Source organism: Euwallacea fornicatus, chromosome 18, assembly GCF_040115645.1.
Source record: "Euwallacea fornicatus isolate EFF26 chromosome 18, ASM4011564v1, whole genome shotgun sequence".
NCBI classification, from domain to species: Eukaryota; Metazoa; Arthropoda; class Insecta; order Coleoptera; family Curculionidae; genus Euwallacea; species Euwallacea fornicatus.
In genome coordinates, this window is record NC_089558.1 from 3,858,211 (window position 1) to 3,885,692 (window position 27,482).

Below are 27,482 nucleotides of genomic sequence, written 5' to 3' on the forward strand. Positions count from 1 at the left end.
AAATGTCTTAAAAGTAAGCACGTTGCAGCCAAAATCGCGATTTTTACCCTGAAACCTGTATTTTCCTACTATTTCTTTTCGGTGTAGTGCTCGAGAAGGTTTCCAGTTGCCACTGTGAAATTTTCATCGAAATCGAACGGTTCTAACCCGGTGAAATCGTAAGGTGAATCCCAAAATATTTTAACATTAATCTGTGTATGTAGGCGATGCAACGTTGCCGGTTAGCGCGGTCATAGACGTTGCCGATGCGATTTTTTAATGTCGAGCCATCGCGGCAACCATAGCGAGTGAGGCCCGAGACAGTTGAATGCGCAACTTGGAGGTAATGTGATTTTTTGTGTCAATGCACTGTTTTTACCTTTGATATGCTTTCGCTTGCACTCTCTTTAGCCGCTTTCGTAATTATTGTTTGCATTGGATAATTGCTAGTTGGTAGTTCTTGCAGCTAGTTAATTATAGCGCCTGCCTAGCATCACCGTATGGGGAGTGTGCTTATAAACAAATTGCAGATGTGGCCCACAATTGCACAGCACAATGGTGAGGCGAATTCGGCCATGACAATAGGCACAATGTCGGTCCTGAGAAAGGACTCAGAAAATGGTCACCTTGAATAGAAAGCCATTAGTTACCATTGACACCATAATATCGAAATCTTTTTCCGTTTCCACGAAAAAAAGGCCATAATGGAAACGAAACTTTTGACGTTTGAAGAAGAAAAACAGATGAGGAAGCTCAAAAGATGGTTTAATGTTAATGAGTTCCCAAGGTTGAGACAACACGAGACCACCCGTCTGGTGGTCCAACCTGGCCAAGTGGAACCACCATACATTATCATGCTTCACCACAGTACTCGATACATATCGAAGATACCTCTCTACCGAAAGCGAAATAAACAAATGCCGGCGCTGCTGCACGAAATAACAAACGACGACGGCAATAAATACATCACATCGGCTTTTTCTCTCCATCCTCGTTCCGCCGCATAGCACCGCGTACCTCTTTGTTTAAGTGCTAGTCACGAGTATCGCCGCTTTTCTTTTTTTAGGCAGCCGTAATGACACGCTATCCGTCTCTCTCGCAAATTACTACTTGCTTTCGACTTGCTCCTCTTTCTTTTCTGAAGCGGCGTTGCCACGCGTCCTCCTGTCTTCGCTCTTCGTTGGTTTCGTATCTGCGATCCGCCCTCTGTCCTCGTCTATTTCATTAAATTTGAGCCTCCGAGCCGGAATGTTACGGTTCGAGAGGGCTTTAGGGATCTCTCTACAAGATTACGCCGGTTATGGGTTACGTCCCTTTCTAGAACAGCGGTATGTGTGTTTGTTTCCTGCCTGAGGGGTGCAAAACGTAAAAAATAATATCGTCAGGGGAGATCGGAGGGTCGAACTCGTTCGGATGGTTTTAGTACGAGTACGTAGGGATGCATGGTTTTGTGAAGTTATTTGACGATCGATTTTTTGAGCAACTGCGAATGAAGCGGCATGGCAGGAATAGGAAGGAAGCAGGAATGGAGCATTTGTGGCCAATGGATAATGCACGCTTGTAGTTTTAGTTGTCAGTATCTAGGTACGGAATTCATTTTCTCAATCAGATCACTATCACCTGTCAATTAAAGGTGAAAGAAGATTATAAGGTAAGTAACTGCGGGCTTTGCAAGAAAACAGAGTGCGTCGCCATCTGGTTAGAAAGAACATCGATCTTTCAGTGGTAAATTTCAATTTCATTCAATTCAATTTCTTCAGGTTGGTAATGTATAGTCCAATCCAAATTATTTGTCACCAAAATTCTTGTTACTCATAGAATCCTGACAAACATTCAGCGATATCTTCAGTCCCGCAGAAATATAGAGAACCTGGAGAACTTCGTTATACTGGTGCATTCCCTGAATATAATACAATAAAATAGTCATCCCCATTTAGACGTGTGTGTGAAGTTAGTTAAAGCTTTAAGATGAGTCAAAGACAACTAATAGCATGTGTTTCTTTCAGTACTTTTAATCCAGGATACGTTAAGACTTATATAAACTAGAAGAACATCAACGACTTTCAAAAACTACTTCACTAACACCCATTCATAGCATAGTTAACAGGTACAAGCATCAGGGGGCAAGAGATCATATAAAGTAGATTGTGAATGATTGTGGCAATCTCAATATTACAAAGAAGAAATTCTTAGTGTCTTTATGACTCTATGAAAAGATCAAAGAAACAGTTTTTATCCATTGTTTTCTGTAAGGACTAGTCTAGGACTAGTCCAAAGTTTCCGTCAATGTAGGTAGTCAATTGGATGGTTTGGGGCTATTAATGAAACTCTATGTTGTTTCGAAGCCGTCAACGTTTCTTCTACTTCTCCTAAGTCAAGACGCAATCAAAACCCTCTTAGTCAAGAGTAACATCTAAAAAACATAAAAGACTCCGGATAATAAAAAATCTAAATATATATGTGAAAGATAGAGAAAAGGAATATAAAAATAACTCAGAAACGGTATCTAAATACTTCTGGCTATAGATACGTCATTTTACTGTAGAGGACAATATGGCGCTCTCTACATACTCAGAGTTATCATCTCGACAAATTCTATTGATCTAATTGATTTTCAAAAACGTATCATTTCCCCTTAATATTAAATTCTTAAACTATCTGTTCAGTGAAGTTATACGCTCAAATTGAGCCCAAGGTAACTGACAATCCAGATCGCTCTCTTAGTTACCAGATGCCTTCTTTCTTGGTTTGATGGAGAATTTTTGGAGAGTATAGCTTTATTCTAATACAGAGCAATATCAATCGTTAGAATCAGTTGAAGATATGTGTAAAGAGTTCCGACCAGAATTTTCTGCAAATTTTTGCCTGCCCTTGAATGTTCAGGATCATTTTACCTATTTCTCTGTTGGAACAGGCCTCGAGGTAAAAACATTGTTCTCGGAATAGACTCGGAAGTATGCGTCGTCGTTGTCTAGGACTAACTTCTTAACATTTACGTTGCAGAACTATCATGTACCTTGAGTGGAGGTTTTCTACGAATGTTGTCTATCAAAAGTCAGACATATCAATCTGTGATTACAAGCCCCTATAACAGAACCCATATAATTCCTTATAAAAACCATAAATTGGCTTGACAAAACCAAATGATCATCATATTATCTAATACTCCATTTCCTGCTACATAAACAACCTTTGTTAACTAATGAGCGATTTTGTGAAGATTACATTACGTGTTGAATTGACATTCATGACATTACTGTTGCAACTCCATTTTAAGTTCCATGATAATATTCCTGCCAAGTCAAATATGTCTCTTTGTTTAATAATTCTCATATTTTCCCAATGGAATTACGAATTGGCAACGATGCTTTTAAAGGCCAAAATTATCTTGTTTTTAAGCTTATAATGAAGAGAAGCAGAAAAATAATTTTGAGTGCGTAATGGAGAATCCAATCTAACACCGAATTCGTACATCCGAGAAGTGCACACTACGTGGCACAATATGGCTGCCAAATGCTGTGTGCGTCTAACACATTACTAGACGTCATAACACTGCAAAGAGAGTAAATAAAGTCGGTCATATTGTTGCATTGCGTGCGCACTAGTGCGGGTCTCAGAACACGCTCATAAGTTACCTTAGATCATAGTTATGGTATTCTAGAGGTGATCCTTCCTTTTGAAGCTTTTATTTCCGTTGTTCAGTATATTTCATGGTTATGTTTTCTGGCGCTCTCTACAATCGTAAGAAAAAAAAGTTCATGAATCATTCATTAACCCTTCTGCTTATCAACCGACACCTGGATCCAGCAGATAGTTCTCTAGGGAAAAGGTAACAAGTCGCATCATGTGTGATGCAGAAATTACGGTTTTGCAGGATAGCTTTCACATTTGGCTGAACCATAGTGCGATGAGGAATTTTGTTTGAAAACTCTGTTGTGAAAGAGTGGTTCAGCCTCAGAAATATGGAACTTAACCAGGGATAAAAGACCCAAACGTTGAAATCGGATAGAATTTTCGATTGAACGTTTGAAATTGTAACAAATATGAGTAGCTCCTGTTTCCCTTCTTTGCGGGCAGCAAAGAGAAATAGGTTTATTTAACAGTTTTGAAAATGTACTTGAAAGGAAATGAAGCAAGAGCAAAGATTTTGAAAGGAAATGAAAAGAGAGATTTTGTCGAGAACGAAATAAACTGGTATCTCCTATTAGAGAATTGTATTGAGAAAGATTTAAAAGGGAGGGAGATTTATAAGTGTTAACCCTGAAACAACCAACACGAACCCCATTTAACTTTCAAAGAAAAAGAAGGAGCTTCGAGATTCTAGAATTTTTGCGTCAATTTAACTCTAACGACATTTTCAGCTAGGAAAACTTTTGCAAGGCTATGATTAAAGAAACTCTCCCTTGAGAGGTATGAAAGTGCAAATGGACCATACAAATGGACTTTAACGTCAGAAGTACTTTAGATGTTTTCTAGAAACCTTTTTAAGTTGCTATAATAACCTAAAGAAGGAGAGATCAACGATTCTCAGCAATCACCCTCTAAGAAAGTTCGAAAAGGAATACATTCCAACTTGCATAGGTCGATAGAAAATTAGTGTAATGGCCCTATGTCAATTTGATTTTTTCGGAAAGTTGTTTACTGGCTCAATGAGGGTGATCTCATGATGTCTGGATGCTTTCTAGATTTGAATTTGAATTGAGAAGAGTGACATCAGAGAAGAAAAACTGTATGAGTCGAAAGTTGGAGAATGCCGAATGGACACATTTAATATAACAAAATTATCTACGATAATTCCCTCAAAAAGAACCAAAATGGAGGCAAAGCTAGATCTTCTAACTAAATCCAAACTCCTCGTTTTCCCCCATCTAATTTTCAATAAATTCGATGTTTGTTTTCGCTTCGAGTTGACTGTTATTAATTCTGTTTGGTTTACTAATATAATCATAGAGTGTTTACTTAAGTAGTTTGCATGTGGTGCCTGATGGAACTTTGCAGTCTGTCTTCGTAGTAATGGGTTTTTAGAGTTGTTGGTTCGTTGACTTGAACTTTAATGCCTCGTTTTTTTACCATCGATTCAAGTAATAATTGAGAATAGCGAAGAAAAACAACAGGCTTTCGTCACGCAAACTGGGTAAGCCCTTCTTCACTGCCGGGGCTCATAAAGCCGTCTCGTACGAGAAGTGAATACTCAAACAGAAGAACCGGATACGGAGGTTTATATACAAATTATTGCCTGGCTTTGAAAACAAGTTGTATGAGACTTATGTGGAAAAAAACAAACAAAAGTACTTGGTGAGATTTATCAAAGAATCTCACCTGCACTAAACACACCTTACCTATAAATCGGAAGCTTTGGTTAATTTAACACTTAACTGGTCTCAAACAAAAACGCTGAAATTAGCCTACCCAATGGAGCATGACTTTCCACGAAGACTGCTCGACTGAGAGCTGTTTACTAGACTTTCTCGCCTTCCATGAATAAGCAATTAAAACATAGCTACAAGATCAAAAAAAGCTTTAAAGACAGTAATACGAGCTTAATAGAATCCTCGCAGTCGATCAATTCACCCTGAGCACTCAGCAAAGACATAAATTTTAAATATGAGAAAGGGACAGCTGCAAAAATAGTTCGGCTTTACCCGATTTAAGGGCGTCCCGCCGAAAAATGCAGCTCCGATCTGTCTACTTTCGCTACCCATAAGCCGAAAATAGGATTTGCTTTTAGTCTCTTCACATCTTAATGACTTGTCCCATTAAGGGAGAAAACTTGAAGGGCGATGATTGGTTTATATATAGAGGGTGTAGTTTTATTCATGGAAAATTGCACCTGAATTGCCACAATATCAAAGATTCATTAATCATTATAGTGTAACCCGAGCGTGGGTTACATGTCTGTACTTAATTATACGTTGTTTGGCAGCAACTCTGTATCTTCGAGCAGAAGCAATTTGTCTATTCGGCGAATGATGGATTGCTGAGAGATATGTATGTAAAATGAAAGTAGATGTGCGGAATAATCGCCTGATGATGTTATAATGCTTAAAGCGAGAGATGTACAAAGTCCAGAAATAATCACAAAATTAATCACTAGTGAAAAATACTTATACTTCGAGTTAACACTGCATTAAGAACACTCATTGACATATAAGTAGATCGTCGTAAACCCAACATTATTCAAGAAAATGCTTTTCTCAACAGTACATGATATTTCATATGAGTCTTTCTTTTCCTAAATTTTCAGTTGAGTTTTTTGTCGCGTAAAAACATCGAACTCCCCGCAAACTTCCAAATTTTTATTCTGGTTCCTATAAAATCGGAGGTTTCCAAAAAACTTCCTTTTGATAGAAAATCCGTTTGTTTTTCAATGATGTATGTCGAGTGGCTTGATCGATGAAAAAAAGTCGTCATGTCGTTAGCGGCTCTTATTTAATTTTGTCGGTTAAGCTTATTTTGTCATCACTACCAACAAGCGCCCTGTATAACAGACCCGTTTTATAGTATAGCTTGCGGGAGAAAACAAATAACCACAAAAACGGTAGGACTAATAGGATCAAAAATAACCTTTATTTCTATAAATTGCAAGTGGAAAGAGTCGTCGTGTGTCTAAAACAGTACTTATTTCTCAAAACTCACAATGACATTTCCATCAGACACAAATTTCTTTGAAAACGTGGATTTTTAAAGATATTTCTAATTCTCCCTTCTTTGCAAGGTAAAGTTAATGTCATAATTTAAGCTGCCAGTCGGTCAATCGTCAATGTACATTAATCGGATGTAAAGCTGCATCGTAAATTAAAGTATCAGAAGTTAAAGAATGCAATGGCACATCTATTGAGGAAATATGTTGCCGTCCAATCGTTTATCGAGAGAATATAGTAAAGTTCTCTTTCATCAAGTTAAGAGAATAATATTCTTAAGTATTTATGTGATATTTAATATGACTTCAAGGACATAGGTGCATTTTTTCCATCGGTTCTCTCTCTTCTATTTAAATCTTCATGTTTATCGAACGAGTTCGAAGGACCAAAAATTACGGTTGGTTGAATAAGTTGAACTATTGTGTATAAAATTCAGTTATCATTACAACATAACAGTAAAATTAAGCAAATTCGTGCCGCTCAGCGAACAATCTTATTTCAATAGAACATTTTAAAGACACAATGCGTGATAAATTAAGTAGATAAAATTTTCAGTGGTACTCAGGCTTAAACAAACTTGGAAGTGAGCGGAGTGCGATCACCAACCGACTCAACTCAATTGACAGGGGGCCATTAAAGCAGATCGTTGCCAAACACTTTTAACGTCGGGCGATTAAAACTTTGATTTAAATCATTGCAAAAGTTTACCACTATTACAGTGATTTTATCAAAAATCATTTTGGAAACGTAAAAATTCACACTATTACTACGCTTTCATAAGGCACCATCAAGATAACGCTGACTTTCCGCCAAGCAGATAGTCGCCATATTGACGTGTCAATCAAGCACCGATAGTCGATTGCTTGCCGTTGATTAAAAAACCACCCAAACAACGGTACACATCCTCGATAAAAGGCGGTTAGATGTAAGCACCCAGATTAATCGGTTAGATTGTGTTTAATGTATCCTCAGATACCTGTCACTTGATATGCTAATACATAAACAAATAACGTTTGCTTATTTACTATTAACGCGTGCTCCTACTTGTCAACTAGTAAAAAAAACATTCAATCCATTAATATCTGATTACCATATTCACGTCAAACCCACCCCTAATTGAGTGAAACATATGCCGATCGTTCGCCTCGTCACCCCCCTGATACGTGCACCGCGGCTTTCTTCGGGTTAATTATGGCCCCCACGTTCGTATGTTTAATAATGCCCAGAGGGAGAGCGAGGCCTACTTGACGAGTCACGTTCAAGGGTCGGAAACAGGCCACTCCCATCTCTTACGTCATTCTGATCTCCTGTTCGGAGACCCTGCGAAACCACGTGGCTGAAGCGGGCGGCAAGGACGAATTTCGAGGGAAGAGATGTATGTGATGATGATGAGGGTCCGAGAGGCGATGACTTACTTATAGAAGTTTATGGGAATATCGGTAGAATTGAATGTGTGGGTAGAGGAGATTTTTTAAAGATTTTTAAAAAGTTGGGTAGTAGAGGAGAGAGAAGAAGGTGGGAAAACATGCAGGAAAAACAAATTCTTTTATTGCACCCCACACAGTATATATATACATATGTAATTCCCGTTTGTATGTATATAGGGTAAACAGAGAAAGAAATAACTACATTCTTGACATCTTTTTTGTAGGTAGGTGATCAGAAACTATGAAATGGCATCCATTTCAACATATTTTGCTGCTGCGAATAGAATTTGCAGAACTGCAGCTATCATTATTGTTTTGTATACTAGCCCCATTTGTTAACTGCGTTACGAAAAAATAAAGGCGTTCATTACTCAACGAGTTGCGAAATGAAACCGGTTTAGTTACTAATTTCGATTAAAAAGACCTTTATGTGTTAAAATTAGAAAAACAAGTAAAATATGTAATATATTATTAAAAGATAACATTCACTCAGGTAGGAATCATTTTAAATATCCTAGCTACGCTGTTTTTAATCACTTATTTATTATTCATTTGCACGTTGCTATGCGTGCAAATGAATGCATTCATTTGCATGTTGTTATTTCGAAAAAGGCGCTGACCGATCCATTTTTCTTTTCAGTTATACGTTAGTTTAACTACATATTTTTTTATTTATATAGGGTGTTTCAAAAACAAATTATGATACCTTATTTAATTTTTTTCTGTCTCGTACGGGCGTTGATGATGATTCTTGAAGAAAATCTTGTTTTACATTTAACGCAAAGAAAATAATTCGTAATCGTAATTTGAAAGAAAATCTTGACAGCGGCGCGTGAACGCAACCTGCCATTCATGGAAGTATTGTTGGAAGTATGATGCGAGTGGCTTATTTCACAAATTCAAACCAATTACAGTGATAAAACTGTTTCATGAAGCAAAAAGACATATGACAAAAACCTTGTTACGACCATCTGGTTACGACTCTAATCATACCATACAAATGTGCCTAACTGCTTTGGTAACGGTTACAATTTTGACATGACCTCCTCTTAAATCCTTAATTTTACCACTAGAAATAGACAAAATAAATCGAATCTGCTCTTTCAGGCTCGCAAAGCGAGGCGTTTTTTCTCTCCGCCCTTTTTGCTCTGCGAGTTTAACTGCGTTTCGTGACTCTGCCGACTATAATCAGGTTGACGTTGGTATAATAGTTTTCTCCCAACTTTCAGATTTAATGCTATTACTCGACGACTACTACAAACAATTTCTTCTTCAAATCCGATACAATCATGTCGTGAGTTCCAGATTTTGGTTCGTCGAAATAAATTCTGTCGAGTTCGACACACGGAACACTGAAGACCACAGAAGCGGAACGCTTTGTTGCTTGATCTACTGCCTATTCCACACTTCGAGTCTTTTTTACGCAAAGTTACTCGTTAAAATACGTCACAAACATCCGGGATGTAGCAGTAAACAAGAATAGATACAAAAAATAAAAATTAGATTACAATGAAAACAGACTGATATCGGATAACAGACAATGTTGGCAGTCTCTGTGGAAACTTCAGATATTACCGTAAACCGCTTTTTAAGTCGCATGTGGTATTTTTTTCGAGTATTCCTGAGCAAGAAAAATTGTAGACTTTTAGTTACAACTTGAAATTTAAGGAATTGCTGGAAATGTTAGAGGAAATATGAGGGATAGATAATCCATTGAGAAAATTCCAAAATTCCACATAAAAGGAAATTTTTTTTGGTAGGACACATAACGATGTACCATATGTAACAAGAATGCCACTGAGTGGTCTCAAAGTCAAATTTTTCAATTTTCCAGGTAGTTTGTGTGCTTTTCTCGGGCCGTTCCCATGAGAATTGAGCCACGCAACGACCGAATTTCAACGACACTCTCACCTTATTTTTTGGGGTTAAACCTTATTACCATTTTCCTTAACTACTTCGGTATCATGGTTACGAGAATTCTACCTACATTCAAAAAAAGACAACATTTCCAGATGTCATGTAACCAGTTTGCCAAGAAACCACCGACATGCGAATGATAACGACATTCATCATCATTTCGATACCAGGGATCTGATTTCCTGGAGACATGTGATAGTCAGAGAAGATTAAAATTTTATCCAATGAATTTGAAGAATGATAATTTTCAATCGTTCAACATGGTCAAAAATTTCATTTCTACCTCACGTTTCTATGGAATCACGGTTGAAGTGTAGCGAGAAAATGTATATTATGTTGGTCGCCATCAAAGTGCTGGTTTAAGAAATTAATTGTTTGTTCATTTAATACAGTGAGCAGTTTTGTTAAAAATGATCATTTTGCAATTCATCATCGTGAATTTTTCCAAGAAGTGAAGTTAGAATTTCGTTTCGATAGCGATCTGCGCTCAAATTCTATAGAAATGTGTGGGAAATAAAATTTTGGGCGACGTTAATTAGTGAAAATATTTAATTGGAAGCGTTAATTAGTGAAAAGAACTAATTCCCACCCTCATGTGTTCGGATAGAATCGGGGCTTAGCAGTTTGTTTCATGGAAAACAAATAATACTGCATTTTTTAAAAAGTAATATCAAGAAATCCGAATAACAATGAAATACAACATTTGTTAAGAATCACTAGTTCGAACTTTTTTATTATTCATTTTTCGAAAAAAGTTATTTTTTATAAAAAGTTCTGCACAATCTTAAAGCTGAAAGTAAATAATCAGATTTGACGTGTTCGGAGTCCTGTACCAGCTTACTTAAAAATATAAATTTTGTTCAGAATTTTTTTTTTGTTAGTTTGTAATCCACTTTTGTATCTTGTTTGTTTAAAACACGATAACCTTTCGTCTATTAATATGTTTTTATAATATTTACGCAATTTAAATAAGTAATTAATGCACAACAATAATTTACTTTGCTAATAACAACAGAAAAAGAGTTAGTAATTTGTCCAATTATGTAGGATTATTTACTTTAAAATCGTCCCACTAACACCTTGATATAGCCATCGTCCCTTTCAAAACATTTAATTGTTCTTCGATAGTGAAATTTGATATGAGTTAGAATATTTAACCGTCAGAAGAAATGTCAGCAAATTTGGTTCCGACAAGGCGGCACCTCACGTCCCAGTACCTTAGCTGTTAGAGAATACCCTCAAAATATTCTTACTAGAAAAGTAACTCACAGCCATTCAAATGTGTTTTGGCGTGCGAGACTTCCTGACTTAACCCTTATGGATTATTTCGTATGGGGAAACAGAAAGTTACCAGTGCGGGCCGTTTCAAGGTTAATCATTTGAAGAGGATCATTTCGGAAACGCGGCAGGTGATTGCTCTAAATGTGACAATTAATGTAGTAAGAGAATTTGACAAAAGAACGATTAAATATTTTGAAAGAGAGGGTGCCAATGTTAAGGCTTTAGAGGGAAGATTTGAACTAAACAAAAAAAACTCATATAGCTGCATAAATTATGAACTGTTTGTCTTTTCCTATTAGCAAAATAAATGATTGGTTTACATTAATTTCCTATTTAAATTGCAAAATTGTTATGAAAACATATTAAAAGGCGAAAAGTTATTATGTTTTCAATAAACCAGGGACTAATGTGAATTATTGAAACTAGGAATGATGAGATTTTCTTAAGCAAAATTCATATTTTTGAGACAGCTTGTGTACTACGACTCCAAAAATGTGATATAGGATTATTTCTTTAAAGTTCGTGATAATGCAAATTTTTTTACGAAGAATAACTGTTTTTCGTAAAATTAATAACAAAAAAGTTCTCTATCTGATTCCAATGTAAGTAGGCCCGCAGTACACCGATTTACGCTGCGTCTTCTATTTTGCACCGATAAAAACGAAATTTTTAAGTTAATTGGAAATTTAAAAAATCGAAAGTACATTTACAATATTTTACTTCCCTTATAGTATCCGTTAACAATAAATTCTAAAAAAAGCCAGTAAAATCTTATTTTCGCAACAACAATGACCTTATAAACAATATTTTCCCCTAAAAACAAATCTAAATCAGGAAACGATATCGCAATTTTAATCGGTAACAACAACAATTGCGACAACAAATTCATAATAATTATTAAGTCGGGCACATTTTTGTGCAAGGTCCCTTCCTCTCCTTCTCCGTGCCCTTTTAAATGGCGGGATCAATGAAAGCAAATTCACCCTCAATAATATTTGCACGAACCACGGGTATTACGAGGGTTGAAATGATTTAGGGGATGTGGGATTCCTTCTGCGCAGTTATGTTGCCCTGTTTATTGGCCCTTTAAAACCACGTGGCTAAGAGTTTTGCAAACCGGTTTCAAGGAAAATTCGCAACTTGGAATTTCAGAGAATAATGCGTTGTTAACATTTTGGAATGAGCAACTTTTAATCATTTCTTCCATTCGTAAGGAAGAAAATTGTTGATGGTGTGAAATTTAAATAAATTGGTATTTATCAATAATAAATAAATAAAGAAATAGTTACAGATTCATTTTATAATTGTCTATGTAACATTCGTGTCTGGAACATTAGTTTTCCTCGCCATTTTGGTTTTATGATTATGACTAATAAATGCAGGTCGGATTTGCCAATAAATAATTTCAAAACACTTTTGGCCATTTGAATTTCCAAGACAGGCCAGGCCCTCTTTAGAAAAATGACCTCAAAATAACGTTTGTTTGATGATTTTCGACATTGCTGTGCTGATTGAGTCATTTCAATGTCGTACCCAGGAAATTCGTTGTTCCCGAGATTTAAGAATTTGGAATCTAGCATTGAGAAACCACTGACAAGAATTTGTTATATTATTTGATGTGAATTAATTGTACATATCGTTTCTTCACTACCGTATCTGTTCTCATTGCACATTACACTTTACATGTGTACCTTTCCCTGATGGAGCGTCGATACTAAGATGAAGTAGAAAACGTATTAATGCGTTGTTCTACTTGTGGTTAATAAATAATTTTCTTGTCAAATATCTATAGAGAATTTCGAAATTTAAGTGAAATCAATGCGAATTTTAATTTAATTTTAAATATATTTTCTTCTTTGAAAGATATATCGTTCGTTTACCTGATGTTTTCATTACTACAGATAATTTTAATAACTAAATTGATCACGTTACAGCTTAAAATGAAATGCATTTTTCCATAAGTCCAGAGACATATAGAAACTCCCTCTTTGTAGACTTTCCATAGCCCTTACATGTAGAAAAAAGAACGAAACCCACCACCTTTGCGTTCCATTAAACAAAAGCCTCGAAGATAAAAAGACTAATCCTGACAAAAGCCTATTTACGAAAATCACTGGAGGGTAGTATGAAAGGGCCACTCCCACCTTCTGCGCCATTCTGAGCTCCTGTCTGTGAGCCCTTTCAGGCCACGTGGCGAAGGGCCTACCGACAAGGTCGCCCAAAGGACGTAACGCGTATGCGGTTCAATACCGTTCTCGGAGTAGAACAAAATGTCCTCCGTCCTTCTTTACCCATGAGCGAGAGGAAGATAGTCAAAACCCCGGCAAGCGTTTTGGTTGGTTTCAAATTAGGGCGCTTTGACGGGTTGTTGGAGGGGGTTGGGCGGCAGAAGGGGGGTATTGACGAGGGTTGCCGGATGGCGTCTTAGCCGAGGGGTGCATGATAAATGAGTTTAGGGAGATGTGAAAGGAAGCGGAAAAAGATAGGACGAGGATTGCGCTATAAAGGAGTGATGAGTGTGGTTTATTTTTTTATTTCCGGTAGTGTTGGTATTTGAATAGTTTGACTATAATAGCAAATGTGCGTTTAAAAAAAATGCTATATGCAAGAGCCTACAGAATGTTCATTTAGGAGTTGCTAACTTTCTCATATCTCCTCTTTAACCATCCAAGATATAAACTCGACCCGTTGGTTCTTGCAGAACCACTCGAAAACTCCAAATTACAGAAAAGTGAAGAGAAATAAAATGAAATCATACTTCCCAACTGGAAGAACCTGGAAAGTTTATCTGAGCGTTATCAAAGCCTACATTAGCGCAATCTGTTGAGTTTCTTAAAAGTACTTGACAAAACTAACTAGATATCTCCAAAACGTGCAAAAACCTTCTGGAGAGATAAACCAAATTTGAAGTTGTAACTTCCAAACAGAAAATCTTAGAAAGCTTTTATTAAAGTTATCAAAGCTCTCATGTCTAGTCTTGCAGTATCGAAAATATCGAATTAATCGGTTGAACTGAGAAAAATTGTCTAGAGAGCACTAAAAGCCCAAAAATCAACTAAAGGCAGATAACAGATTTAGTTATAAAATTGGAACTTCAAAAATGTACGAACTTATAAAAAAAATTCAGTTCATGGTAGTGAAACGTACTATTTTTGTTCTTCAGCACATAAATTATCATGTCATCTACTGATTTCTTTGGAAGTAACTACTGGGCAAAACTGACTCCGAAAACTCAGAAAATCCACTTGAGATATAATCAACATTCAAAAACAATCCGTTCCAAATGGTCTTAATTTGTAAAGCTTTTTTTAAAATTTTGGGAAGTTTTCCTGTATTTTTATTATAATCGTAAAGCTTCAGATTTAGCAGTCAACATGGACCTGGAACCCGAATTTCGAAAATTGGATTATCTCGCTCGATCTGAATCAATGTTTTGTTATATTTTGAAAGCTTCAGTTCGACGATTCAGTACGGACAGTTGTCAAATAGTAACGATCATACAAACCGTGCCTTAGAAGAGATAATGATCGTGCAAATCAGGGAATTGCCAAAGTACCTCGATTTAGAGCAAAGCTCAAAAATTTAACAATTTGATACACTTTCTCACAATATTTTAATTTTTAAGAAACACCAAACTGGATGTCGATTTTGGATGTATTTTAAAGTCTTCGCATTATTCGATATTCGAAAAATGTGTAGCACCTCAAGGTTCTCGGCTAGATCGTGCCGTATTTGAAAATTCGAAAGTCCATCACAGATTAATTAAATTGGAAATAAAATTATCACCTAAAAAAAAAAATTTATTTCTGCATTATCAAAGCTCTTTTAAATGCATCGAGGTATCAAAAGTGAAACAGTAATTGTATCGATAATCCGAGCGTGGCCTGCCGGTTCTTGTGGGTTCTTCTCATGCAGGGGTCAGTAGGAAGTGGGCGTACGTTTGGGAGGGGCCGACCTGGCCAGGCATGACATGGGTACCATGCAACTGGCAGGTCCTCTTTATTATGCATCTTCGAGGCTTTATGATCCATTGATTTTAATAAAGAATTTCATTCATAACTAAGTTTTTTAAAGATGGATAATTTATCTTTCAGGTATTCTAACACGACAAGATGGAGGGTATCGGCAGAAAGAAACTCGTCAAGGATTTAAATGATGTTTTTATGTGCAAATTGTGTCATGGATACATCGTGGATGCTACTACTTTGGTCGAGTGTTTTCATACGTGTAAGTTACTATTTTGGTATTTATTTTTATTTTAAGCCGCGCCCTGTGTCTATGGATCTACAGCAACCTATTTTCATTATCTAACTGGTCCGATTTATTAACTCAGTTAGCAAATGAAGATGGCTGCTTTAATTATGTAACTAGTTGCGAAATGAAGCCCATTGGGTCATATATTTGGATGGAAAAAATTGTCGCACTACAAATTTGTTTTATTACAATTTCAGTATGTTACTTTCACGTATTAATGCTTTTTTGCAGTTTGCCGAGGTTGCATCCTGCGCCACTTTGAAAGCAGCAAAACACAAGTTCAATGTCCAGTCTGTCCGGCCCTCTACAAGAAGAAATCGCAATGCTTCAGGTAAATTCAATTCTCCCAAAAATCAATGAATATTGGTGTTCTGGCAGTTGATGAATGCAGCAGATTTTGAAAATTCTCTGTAGATTTTGCGGTTCATATTTTTCGAAAACGCAGATTTCTCAGTTCGCAAACCGTGAACTCGTGTAAGTTGACACACTCAGATAACATGAAAGATGTTTTTGCCCCTGCCGCTCAAAGGAGCTAAAAGGGGCAGTTGTCAATATACGTCACGATTAGAAATATGTAGGAGATTTAGAAGCAAAAATCATTGTGTAGGAATCTCGGTTGTTTTGATATATTGAATCAAAAATCGGTAGATTTACCGAGAACTGATCGCAACACTTGCCGATTGATCTAAAAATAATTTTCAGAAGAAAAACTCAAGTTTTTCAATTATTTTCTCTTTCCTTCTAGGGCGGACACCCAGATGCAAGCCCTCATCTACAAATCGGTCCCTACGTTATACTCGAAAGAAATGCAGAGAAGAGAAGACTTCTACCGAAGTACCGGAATGCGTGCAGGCAGTTCTTGCAGCGATGACAGTGTAATAGACAGAGAACGAGACATGATGCACGAAATGGAAGAAATGGTATACGACGCCCCTTTAACTGTGACCACCGACTTCAAAGATCGAAAATTGCAGATCTCACTACCCTCAGATGGTAGAGCGCAGTACTTCAATCAAGACGACTTGATTTCTTTATCACTGGAGTACTACCGGCCCCATTTGGACACCACTGACATCAGTAATAGTGATAATAAAACGGACTCGATTGCCTCGAAAGAGCCTAGTAGTAGTAGTAATAATAGTGCGAAAAACAACGGACTAATTACGAGTGATAATAGTGATAAAGCTGAAACGACTTGTGATATAAGGTACCTGCAATGCCCTGCCGGGGTCAACATGAAGCATCTGCAAAAGTTCGTCAGAATGAAGTACGGACTTAGGGTTGATCACAGGGTATGAGGGATGATTTTATTTATTTGGGAGCTTTTTTTGTTATAGTTCGGTTGCAGGTGGATATAATTTACAAAGGGGAGGTGCTGCCCAATGACTTCAGCCTCATGGACGTGGCCTATTCTTTCCAGTGGGAAAAGGTGAGCAGTCACATTAATATTAGATTTGAAATAGAAAGTCGTAGTAAAGCGGCCATTAATTATCTCGGGAATTCGTGGTCTTCTGGAAACTACATTTACGTGATTGATTATGTGCATTATATCGCGAAACACTTGTCAATCATGAATTGCATTTATTAGGGATTGAATGAGAATGTTCTTTGAAAAAAAAGAGCCTTTGATATTTCAGAACCATTGACAATCATCCATTTTAATTGAAATTTTCTCTTCATCGCCGGTAAATGCGTTATTAGGCTAATGAAATCGGTTTCAATCGTAATGCACACTTGCTAATATAAACGCCAACAGTAAGTAACGTAAGCATCGTGTTAAGCCATGTCGAATTTATTTCAGAATTTTATTTATACACACCCAGGCCGTTTCACAAGTTTTATTATTTGTTATTGTGTTTACGTCACGGTTTATTCGCTTTTATTAGAGTCTCGTTTCTGCCATTGAGCAGGGGTCTTTTACAATGTTGAGCGTTTTGAAACCAGGTTATTTCTGGTTGACGTGGAGTTTAACATATTAATTAGAGCTCCAATTATGATTTATTGTTTCGTGTTAAAATTACAAAGCCCGTCCTGTAGGTCGTCTCCATTAAAGATCTACGCCAATGCCTGCCGAACTTATTAAGAATTTACTCGTGCTTTGCGAGCTTGGGAGAAATCCTTTTACGGGCACTGTTTACAATTTTTTCGATATATTTATATATTTTATGCACGAGCTAAACAATGGTCCCCACATCGGTTACCGGAACAGGGGCCCGCGTTAAGACACTTATTATCATACTATCACTCAGTACAAATATTTGCCTTATTATAAAATTTCGATACTGCAGCTGTTTTACTTTATAGGAGCTACACAGTCGTCCGCGGAGTGAAATTTCGTGCAGAATTTTTATTTTTCTGTTAAAAATTATCGACATAATGAATTTTTTGCGGGAAACGCCTAGGAGTTTTAAATGAACTTTTTGGCCATTCTCGAATTCAATTTTTCTGATTTGCTGGGGAAAGTCGGTCCTTTGCGGCCATGAATGTCGAACCTTTACGTGTCCCTTCTTATCGGCGGGGCCAAAAAAATCCGAAAAATAACACGAAAAAATCTACTTCCATGAAAAGATACGAAAATGCCGGTTTTCCGGGACAAGTCGCGCCATCGACTTTGTAATTCTCTCAAAAATCAGCCCTGACGCGACTGTGGCCTCATCTCCCTCAATTTTTGGTCTGCCGAGTCTCGTTTGAGGGACATAAACACCGATCAAACTCGAATTTGCCCTAACTGATAACTAAATGCCAAACTTCACGTTTGCGAGGGTAAATACTAGCGGCCTGTAAAGTGATCCAGCATAATCTCAACAGACAGGGCAATAATTATGTGAATGAATATGCTAAAAGTAAACGTCAATAAATGAAGAAGTAATGAGATATTATAAAATATAAGCGACTGTGATATTACCGCATACTCTTCTAGATAATGATCTAAAATTTATAATAATTTTTAATTATCTGGGGGTGATTTGTGATTTGTTGAGCTAAGGTTCAATCGACAGATTGATAATGTTTGAACATGTTGGCTGGTTGTTTCTCTGGACGCATACTGTACGCGGACATTACAGTAGCCATCAGAGATCTAAAAATTGCAAGCGTGCAATTTTTTGGTAAGGACTGTATTGGAGTATTTGACGATAGTTACGTCATCCATTTAGTAATTTCACAATCGTTTAGAAACGGGACAGTTAAACCTGTTAAAAAAAGAAACGTTTTCTACACTCCGACATGCGACGAGTTGTACTTGTCTTTTACTAGTCGGAAATTTTAGTTCAGACTATCCATCAGTCCGTCGTCACAATAACGCTTATTTATATTTGTTGTATAAGCGTATGAACAGAAAGTGATTATGAAACACTGTTGCTGAAATCAAAGTTATGCATATCTACTTGAAACGTTCGTGGAAGATAGTTCTTCAGATCAATTCGGTTTCCTTCGAAATTACATACCGGTTCTCATCGAGCCAGTCGGAATTATTCCGTAGTTCAAAAAATTCCTTGTCGGTTCGGGTTTCTCGAAAATTACCGAATAAATTTCCAGATCATTTCAGTAAATCCCCCGTCAAGATTCGCCCAGAATTACATGTATTAGGTCGTGCAGTATGAAATGAGTGGAATTGAATTGAAACTTTCGTTTTTTTTTTTCATATAAAATGTTTTTATAGTCAATCGAAATATGCACCGCCATTATCGATACACTTCTGCCATTTAACGGGAAGTTCATTGATTCCCCTGCTGTAAAAGCCTACAGGCCGGGAGTCGATAAACTCGTGGAAGGCAGCTTTGACAGCCTCGTCGGAGTTGAAGGTTTTCCCTACCAAGAAGTTATCCAAATTTTGAAAGAAGTGGTAATCAGTGGGTGATAAGTCGGGTGAATACGGTGGATGACGAAGAGTTTCCAATTTCAATTCCTGTAGCTAGGCCAAGGTGACTTGTGCGGTGTGTAGCTGAGCGTTGTCGTGCAACAATAGCGGTGCGCTTCGATTGACTAATCTTGGCTGCTTAACCGTCAGTTGCCTCATCATTTCGGTCAGTTGTCGGCAGTAGACATCAGCCGTAATCGATTCACCAGGTTTCACGAAGCTGTGATGGATGATACCTGCGTTGGACCACCAAACGGACACCATAAGCTTCTTTTGATGAAGATTTTTTTTCGCACAATGTTTTGGTGGTTCATCTTGATCCAACCACTGCGATGAACGCCTGGTATTGTCATATAGAATCCATTTCTCATCACAAGTAACAATCCGATTCAAAAATGGATCGTTATTATACCGGCACAACAAAGAAACACAAGCTTCGAGACGTCGTCCTTTCTGTATGTCGCTCAACTCATGCGGTACCCACTTGTCCAGGGTTTTCACCTCACCAATTTCAGCCAAATGAGTCAATATCGTTTTTTTGGTTACACTGAATATTAACGAAAATTCGAACGCACTTTGACGTGGATTCGCTTCCACCACGGCTTTCAGGTGATCGTTATCCACTTGAGTTTCAGGTCGTCCACGTGGTTCATTTGTTAGGTCAAAATTGCCAGAACGAAATTTCATGAACCAACGAGATACTGTTTGCTGTGAAGTGACTTAAGTACCGAACACATCATTAATATTGCGAGCCGTCTGAGCTGTTGTGGTTCCACGGCGGAACTCATATTTCATTAACGCACGAATTTCACTATTTTGCATGGCTGCACAAAAACTTTTATAAAAATAAAAGTTTTCAATAATTTTTAAAACTTTAAACTTTGATCGAAAGAGGAAGAATGTGCCTTTTCCACATAAAAAAGTCAAGTCCAAATATAGATTTAGAGTGAAGTTATTCGCAGTTGAATGTGGCATTTCGAGAATCTACTCATTTCATACTACACGACCTAATATTTACTGGTTTTTCAGAGCTCTTGAAGCTGCTCCAAAATTCTACAAATTTCCTTTCCGATTTGCTCTTTTTCATTTAGGCTTTGTTTCCGTTTTAAGCTTTCTCATATTTTTAATTATTATTCCAACACTTGTTCTTTCAAGAAGTTTTATCAAACTCCGTGCACTTTGCCTTCGTCCCAACACTCCGTAAACAAGGACGAACAACCTCGATCAATAATTTATACACCGAAACTCCCTCAGCACCCCATTTTCCGCTTTCGTCTCAGCGCATTTCATAATAATTTTATTACGGTCCTAGCTACGGAACTCCTGGAGGATTAAACCAAATTGATGGACAATGTCGGGGCTTTGGGAGGAAAAAGTTCTCAACTTTTGCTTTTGACGACATAGTCACGCCAATCTGCTTTGAAATACGCATAAATAATCTGCAGACAAGACAACTATTCACCTGTAAGGCAACTGTTACGACTGCGTTATTTTGCATAACTTCCTCCTGTAATTTAATACAACTGTCTACACAAAGTAGTGGATATGTGAAGGAAATTCTTCGACGGTAAAAGATGCCATTCGGTGTTTGTTACAATTTCGTAATGGAATTATGTGTAAGTTGCATGGTTTGTCATCCTATAGAAACCCGATAAAACGCGCTTTTGAATGTTATCTAGCTGCGACGTTATCGACGCACGTTACACAATTTACAGCAAAAATTTGTTATTGTTATTGATAGCGAATTTAATAGCCGCTATTGTTGTTACTGATAAAATCCGCGAACCTTATTTAGCTGCCACTTGAGACTTGGAAGTGGCCAAGGTTGAGTAGGCGTTTGTGTTGTCCTCTTCGAAACCTTCAATGCACAGTTCCCACGGCAGATGCCGCGTACAGCACCCACGGCCCGTGTAAGAACACGCGCCGCGAACTCGGCGCAAGAAGGCGACGTCAGTCGTGAGGTTAGGTTCAAAGTAGCCACTGCTTGTGGTAGATAGATCAAAATATGTTTATTTTTATTTTCTTTGTTTCGGCCGTGGTCTCTATGACTGGCATCAGAATTAATTCTCTGATCTAAAAAGCCATCTTCACTCCCCCTTTATACGTATCTGTGCTCGACATCGAGTTCTCTATTGTTTGAGCTGAACTCGGATCCACTGTGCGACACTTGTTACATTTTAGCTTTCAAGTCCTTTGAGTTTTTGTCAAATTTTAAGGAAATCTCTTTCGGGATTGATCTTCGAATTAAAATATGATCTACCTATCCTCGATGCCACCCAAACATCAATTCTCAGCCCGACCGACAACAAAACGCAAATAAGGACAAAGTATACACGGTAATCGTGATTGCTTTGCACATGTCAACTCCTTTTTAGGCCGCAAACTTCCACGAAGTTAAATAAAACTAAGTAAATCCCATGCTCTAAAGCAGTCAAGTGGTCCATTCAAATGCAAACGACTTCGTGTTGGCAATTATCGCCTTAACAAATGATCCCGCTCCGGCATTCCCCGCCGACATAAGTGAGAGAGAAATGGAGTGCTTTTCGTATAGAAACGAAGGGAAAAGTTTCGTGCCCTACAGAGAGGATAAACTCGTTAATGAGATTACAGTTTTCGAATAATCTGTTGGGCAAACTGGATGGAACGGCCAAGAAGAAAATTTGAAAACTGAGTGGTTTTTTCCCTGCCGCGTATCAGCACCAGTGGAGCTATTTCAATTCTTGAAACTCCGCAGAGAGTTCTTCTTTGAGATCTTTATAACCGAAATTCTTCAGTATGTTAACTTGCATTAATAGACAAGGAGTTCTCATTTATATCCGCTCTCTGTAAATCCGAAAGTCTGTCGACACCATTACAGGCTAGACTACACCTTTTGTATGCTAATTCCGAGTTTTTGAGAGCACAAGTCTGAAAATATGGACGGTTCGTTGTGTCGAAATTGCTCTGAACATTTCTCCGAATCTTTCTTTCTTCTTGATAGTATTTGAACTTGTTTCGACGTCACTTTTATTAGCGGAAAAAAAGGTTAGCTACCGTCTGGTCCTTCTGGCCTTGTGACAAAAACCGCTTTCATCAACCATACATAAAATACATAAAAAAAAACCGAAAAAATCCATTTCGAATCGCTACAATACAATGATTCAAGGGAAAACGAAACGGAAATGTTTTATAAACTGTGCCGATTGTCTTTCCATCTTGTTTGAATTTGTTGCAGTCTTTCAGTTATGCCGGTTTTTGGTGATAATGAAGTATGTATTTTGACGTTTGAAGGTCGTAAAATTTGTATATTAGACCACTGTGTCGGGTACTCGCAAGTGCCTTAATAACTTCCACAAATATACGTGCAGATTTGGCACTGTTTTGATGAGTTGTTTGTGTTGGTACGTCAAAACAACAGTGGGTGAATAGTCGAATGCTTCGGCTTAACTCCAAATTGATATATTGATGCATGTTTCCGATTAGTTCTTGCAGTCTGTTTTTCATTACATATACCGGGAGTAATGTAATAGGTCGGGTCGGTAATTTGATATTTGTGCATTGTCAACGTTTTAACATCGGCATTATTATGATTTTTGACATGTTTGTGCTGCTCGTAACACAGTTATTGACATAATTTTTTATTTTTTCCCGTAAATTTTTTTCGTTGCCTTGTTCAGCGTCTTGGCACGTTTCCAACCACTTGTCCTGTCGACATCAGCGTGTCCACGAGAGCTCATATCTCCGTAGCGACATCTGTAATTCGGCTCATTGCGCAAGAAATTTAATAATCTTACATTAGGACGTTATTCAGGATGCATAATTGGGACGATAACGTTTTAAGGTCGAGATAAGGATAACGTCATAAATTTATTGTTGAGTAACATGAAGAAATCTAACGAGAATCGCCATTTCAATTTCGAAATGACCAGAAAAGTGTATCTCGGTTTCGCAACGGAGGATCTCACCGGGCGCGAGGGAAATTCATATAGTAATAAAACGTATAAAGCTCATTCTCCGAAACAAACTTCCGCAATACGCTCGGCGATGTGTGAGAGGCTGCAGTGTAGTCGACATTGTACGAGGTGGAAGGTAACTTATCAGCCACCGTCAATCCCCAAAGTGACAAAAGAAAATCTATCTAATAAGAACCATCTTCCAGCATTATACCAGCCCATGAGGCGTACAAAACAACGTAAAATTGCGGACATGAACATCCAAAGGCAAAACTATTTACGAACAATAGCGAAACAAGTTTCAGTTCAACAACCTGCAACTATCTCTTTTTTAGCCTATCGCCTGTCGACATACACACACTTTCGGGTACCGCTTGATGTGGTGTCTAGTGGTAACCAGCTAATAACAAATGCTCATAAATCAACCATTAACAATACCTGTATGCGTCACGGATCCCATGTTATCTCACCGAGAGACATAGTAAAGGATTTCTAGCCGTAAACCTCAATAACAATTTCCTTGTATGGTAACCAAATGTCGTTTGCAACCGGACTTATACCTTATCGGCTTCGCGGTCGATGTAAGGCACCCAGCACACGTGCAAAAGCGTGGTGCGACCAGTTTGCTCGCATCGGAAAAGAAGTATCGCAACTAATCTAAAAATAGTCGGAAAAACTCGCGCATTGGCCTATTTTCTCATTCACTTTAATAAGCGCACATAGCTAAAAATAATCCTTTGTTCCAGGTCAAGCCCATGAGATTCTTCTACCGGATCTACACCCCCATGAAAATCCGCCCCATTAAAATCGTGCAAACCCCCTCCCCCACCGGAGGCAAACAACTGCAAATCGTTCCTGTGACTACCACCAACCACATCCCTCAGCAACCCCCAGCGGAAAAATCTCCTAAGTTGGAAAACTCCCCGGAATTGAAACAGTGTCTGAGTGCTAGAGAGGAAACTGAGAGCGAGCAGCAAGACAAAGAACGACTGATGGCCAATTTGCAGCTGCAAAGCAAATCTAAGGCTTTGCAGCTGGCGGAGGCCAAGAAAGTATTGCAACAGCCCGAGAAAATCATCAAAGATTGTGTTTTTGAATATGAGGAACCCGATCAAGAGGAGATAAAGCGGTTTGCGGAAAAGAGAGACAGAGAGTGGGCGTTGCAGAAAAAACTGGAGGAAGAAACTAACGCTGATAGGGATGATTTCCTCTCGAGTTATTCGAGCAAAAAGAGAAAGAAGAGTAAACATTCGAAGAACGAATCGAACGGGCATAAAGAGAAGAAGCGGAAACTCCATGCGGAGATCACTAACAATGACAAATCGGACTTGAAGTTGAAAGTCAAGATCACCACAAACGGGCACAAACACAAACATCACAAAATAGAAAACAGCTCTGAGATGAGCAACAAAGAAAAACTACTGCAGATGAGGCAAGTTAGACATAAGCAAATGTCTGGAGGATCTGGAGATGAAAGGCCCATCCCCACGATCAAACTCCCTAAAGCTTACGCTAGAGGTGATCGTCCTACTGTCGGCTATTTAGAAGAACCTGAAGCGAAGCGGAAAAAGGAGAATCCAAAACCTGCTGGTCAAATCAACAAACACTTAAATACGGACAACAATAACAAACCTAATATTAAGCCTCGAGTGGAACCAGTGACCATAAAACCTTCGGCACCAGAAAATAAACTTTCTCGACCAGTACCCCCTCAAAAACTTATAAAAAGAGAAGTAGGAGTGAAAGTCTTGGATAACGGACAAAAGACGTTTCTTAAGTCGGCTCCAACTGGTGCCGACAAATACCCGAAAGATCACAAAATCGGCCAAACAAAAGGGGAGGGTATTAAAGCTGCGGGAACAATGACATCATCCAAAGTTCACCCGATCAGCATCACTACTAACAACAAAACTCTGGATAGAAAAATTGCTAGTTTACAGCAAAGGTGCACTATCGAGCCTAAAAATCCCACCCCTCCAAATAATAATAAAACCGGGGGTAAAATCACCCCGGATAAGAACAAAATCATGACCCCTCAGTATCCCCCTGGGTTTACTGTGAGTAAAATTGAGAGCGGTGTGAAAAGGAAAGAAGAAGGGGGTGAGAAAGACAAGAGACCAAGCCTCGAGATCACCCTAATTGCTCCTAAAACTGCAGAGAAGCCAGTGGTAATGAACAAAAGGCCTCCACCAGGAACGATTCCTCTGGAGCGCATCAAAAATGCTGTGAATTTAAAGTCTGGTATCAGCATAATCCCAAAAATGCCAGACAGGACTGATAGCATTGGAGTATTAGACTTATCAAAGCCCGGCAAGTCCCCAGAAGCATCATCTCCAAAGACTGAAACGATGAACGGCATTAATCCTGCGATAAGGCAGATTAATAACGTCACTCCAAGACCCATGAATTCCCCAGGAAGAGCCACCCCTGAGAATAAAAGCATGCAATTATCAAATCTCCAAATGCTGTCCAAAGTTGCTACTGAGCACCCGACTTTGAACAAACTTCCTCCGAACAATCCCATTAAAACCAGACCCCAAATGCCAAATTTGCAGACCATTGGGAAGCTCACTCCCACTGCAATTAGAAGCGGGCTGCCGCCTCGTATGCCCCCTAAATTATTTAGGCCCATGAATCCCCAAATTAGGAGTTTGAGGCCCAATCAAAATCAAAATATTCGAAACATACCCAATCCTAGTTTGATTTTCAATAGGAATCAGAATTTAGGGCAGTGCAGGGTGGTGAGTACTGCACAAACTGAGAGTGTATCGGAAAAGAAGGTGGCTTCGCCGAAGTCCTCACCAATACCTGTGAGTTCCACAACTTGTAGTACCACTGCAAAAGAAGTGCCTACTGTTGTGACGCCAATAGCTGTGGAGCAAAAGGTGGTAGAAGCGAAGGAGATTTCGGTTTAGAGTTGCGGTTGGAGGGCCAAGGCATTAGCAAATTGTGATAATTTCTAGGTTTAGGTGTCGTTGGGTGTGTATATACTGTAAACACGTCTTTATAGGTATAGTACAATAAATTCTGGATTTTTTTTTAATTTAAAAAAACACCCAGAGATTGAATAAATCTTTGGCAAAGAAGTACATGGAGTTGGCTATGATATATGAATCATATTAGCTGCATTCAGCTGAGGTAACAGTCGCTCAACTGTTTATATGGATTTCGATGGTGACGAAATTTGAACTGTTGATTTTGCTGAACGCAGCTTCTTCATTTTGTCTTTTTATGAATATCATATATATGATGCAAGATGTTCTAGCTGACCCTGTATATCATCGTGGGTAAGTTTCTGCATTTAGTTCCTTATATCGCACCGACATACAAGGCTTTTGCATAATAATTAATATTGATGTTGTCTTCATCGATTTTTATATTGTTACTGTTTTTTATTTGTTTTAACGCTGTTGTACAATTTTGTTACATTTTATTCGTCTATGATTTGTCGATATTTCGTTTAAAAACCGTACCTCATTGTTAATTTTCATGTGTATAAATTGCTTTATCGTGGTTGTACAATAATATGTTTGTGTACATATATTTTTATTGAATTATTGTGTATTCTCCGATGTAAATACAAATTTGTGAACAGTAAGTTCTTATATTTTAGTACAATTTTAATGCAGTGCATTACAAAAAAACCGTACAGTAAATTTTATTTAAGTGGTTGTACTGAAAGAGTATACATATACGGTATCCTATTATTGTACTATTAACGTATTTTATTATTAATTATCATAATTATGCATTAAGCTTGTAAATTATTATTCGTTTATTCAACTGATGTGAAATTTTGTGTAGATTATGTGTATCAAAATAATTACTATAAGACATAAATGAGTTTTTTCTTTAAATTTCCTCTTTCCTCTAAGCCAATAAATGTTTCCACTATTATTATTTCCCAATCGGTAAAACTTACAAAATCGGGTAAATGGAAAAAAAATTGTGATTTTTAATATATTGTAAACGGTGTTGCCAAATTGTTTTGGTTTGCAAACTATTACCAGGAATGTTAATTTGTCAAAACTAAATCTAAAATACTTAACAAAACCATCAGTCTAAAAAAAAAAAAAGATTTTTCGTGTCAATTTCTTCTCTCTACAACGCAAGCCAATTTTCCCGACCATCAAAAACAATGAATTTGATATCTAAAAATGTTAATTTGTTAATTATTTTAAACAAATCGGAA

The 27,482-nt window shown here is 37.8% G+C and overlaps 1 protein-coding gene and 1 pseudogene across 2 annotated transcripts; one reads left to right on the top strand and one right to left on the bottom strand.

Moving 5' to 3' along the window:
* LOC136344884 (polycomb group protein Psc-like) lies at positions 1 to 27,130 on the top strand. 2 transcript variants are annotated; one of them, XM_066292765.1, is made up of 7 exons: positions 1 to 322; positions 15,340 to 15,472; positions 15,731 to 15,830; positions 16,245 to 16,419; positions 16,474 to 16,791; positions 16,848 to 16,928; positions 24,037 to 27,130. In XM_066292765.1, the coding sequence occupies exons 2-7, from the start codon at positions 15,358 to 15,360 to the stop codon at positions 26,203 to 26,205; spliced, it is 2,958 nt and encodes a 985-aa protein (XP_066148862.1). In that variant the 5' UTR covers positions 1 to 322; positions 15,340 to 15,357; the 3' UTR covers positions 26,206 to 27,130. The 2 variants fall into 2 exon arrangements, with proteins under 2 accessions (XP_066148862.1, XP_066148861.1); XM_066292764.1 differs by having other exon boundaries at positions 16,245 to 16,791.
* Positions 19,017 to 20,382, bottom strand: LOC136344885 (histone-lysine N-methyltransferase SETMAR-like; annotated as a pseudogene).
* Positions 27,131 to 27,482: the final 352 nt, after the last annotated feature.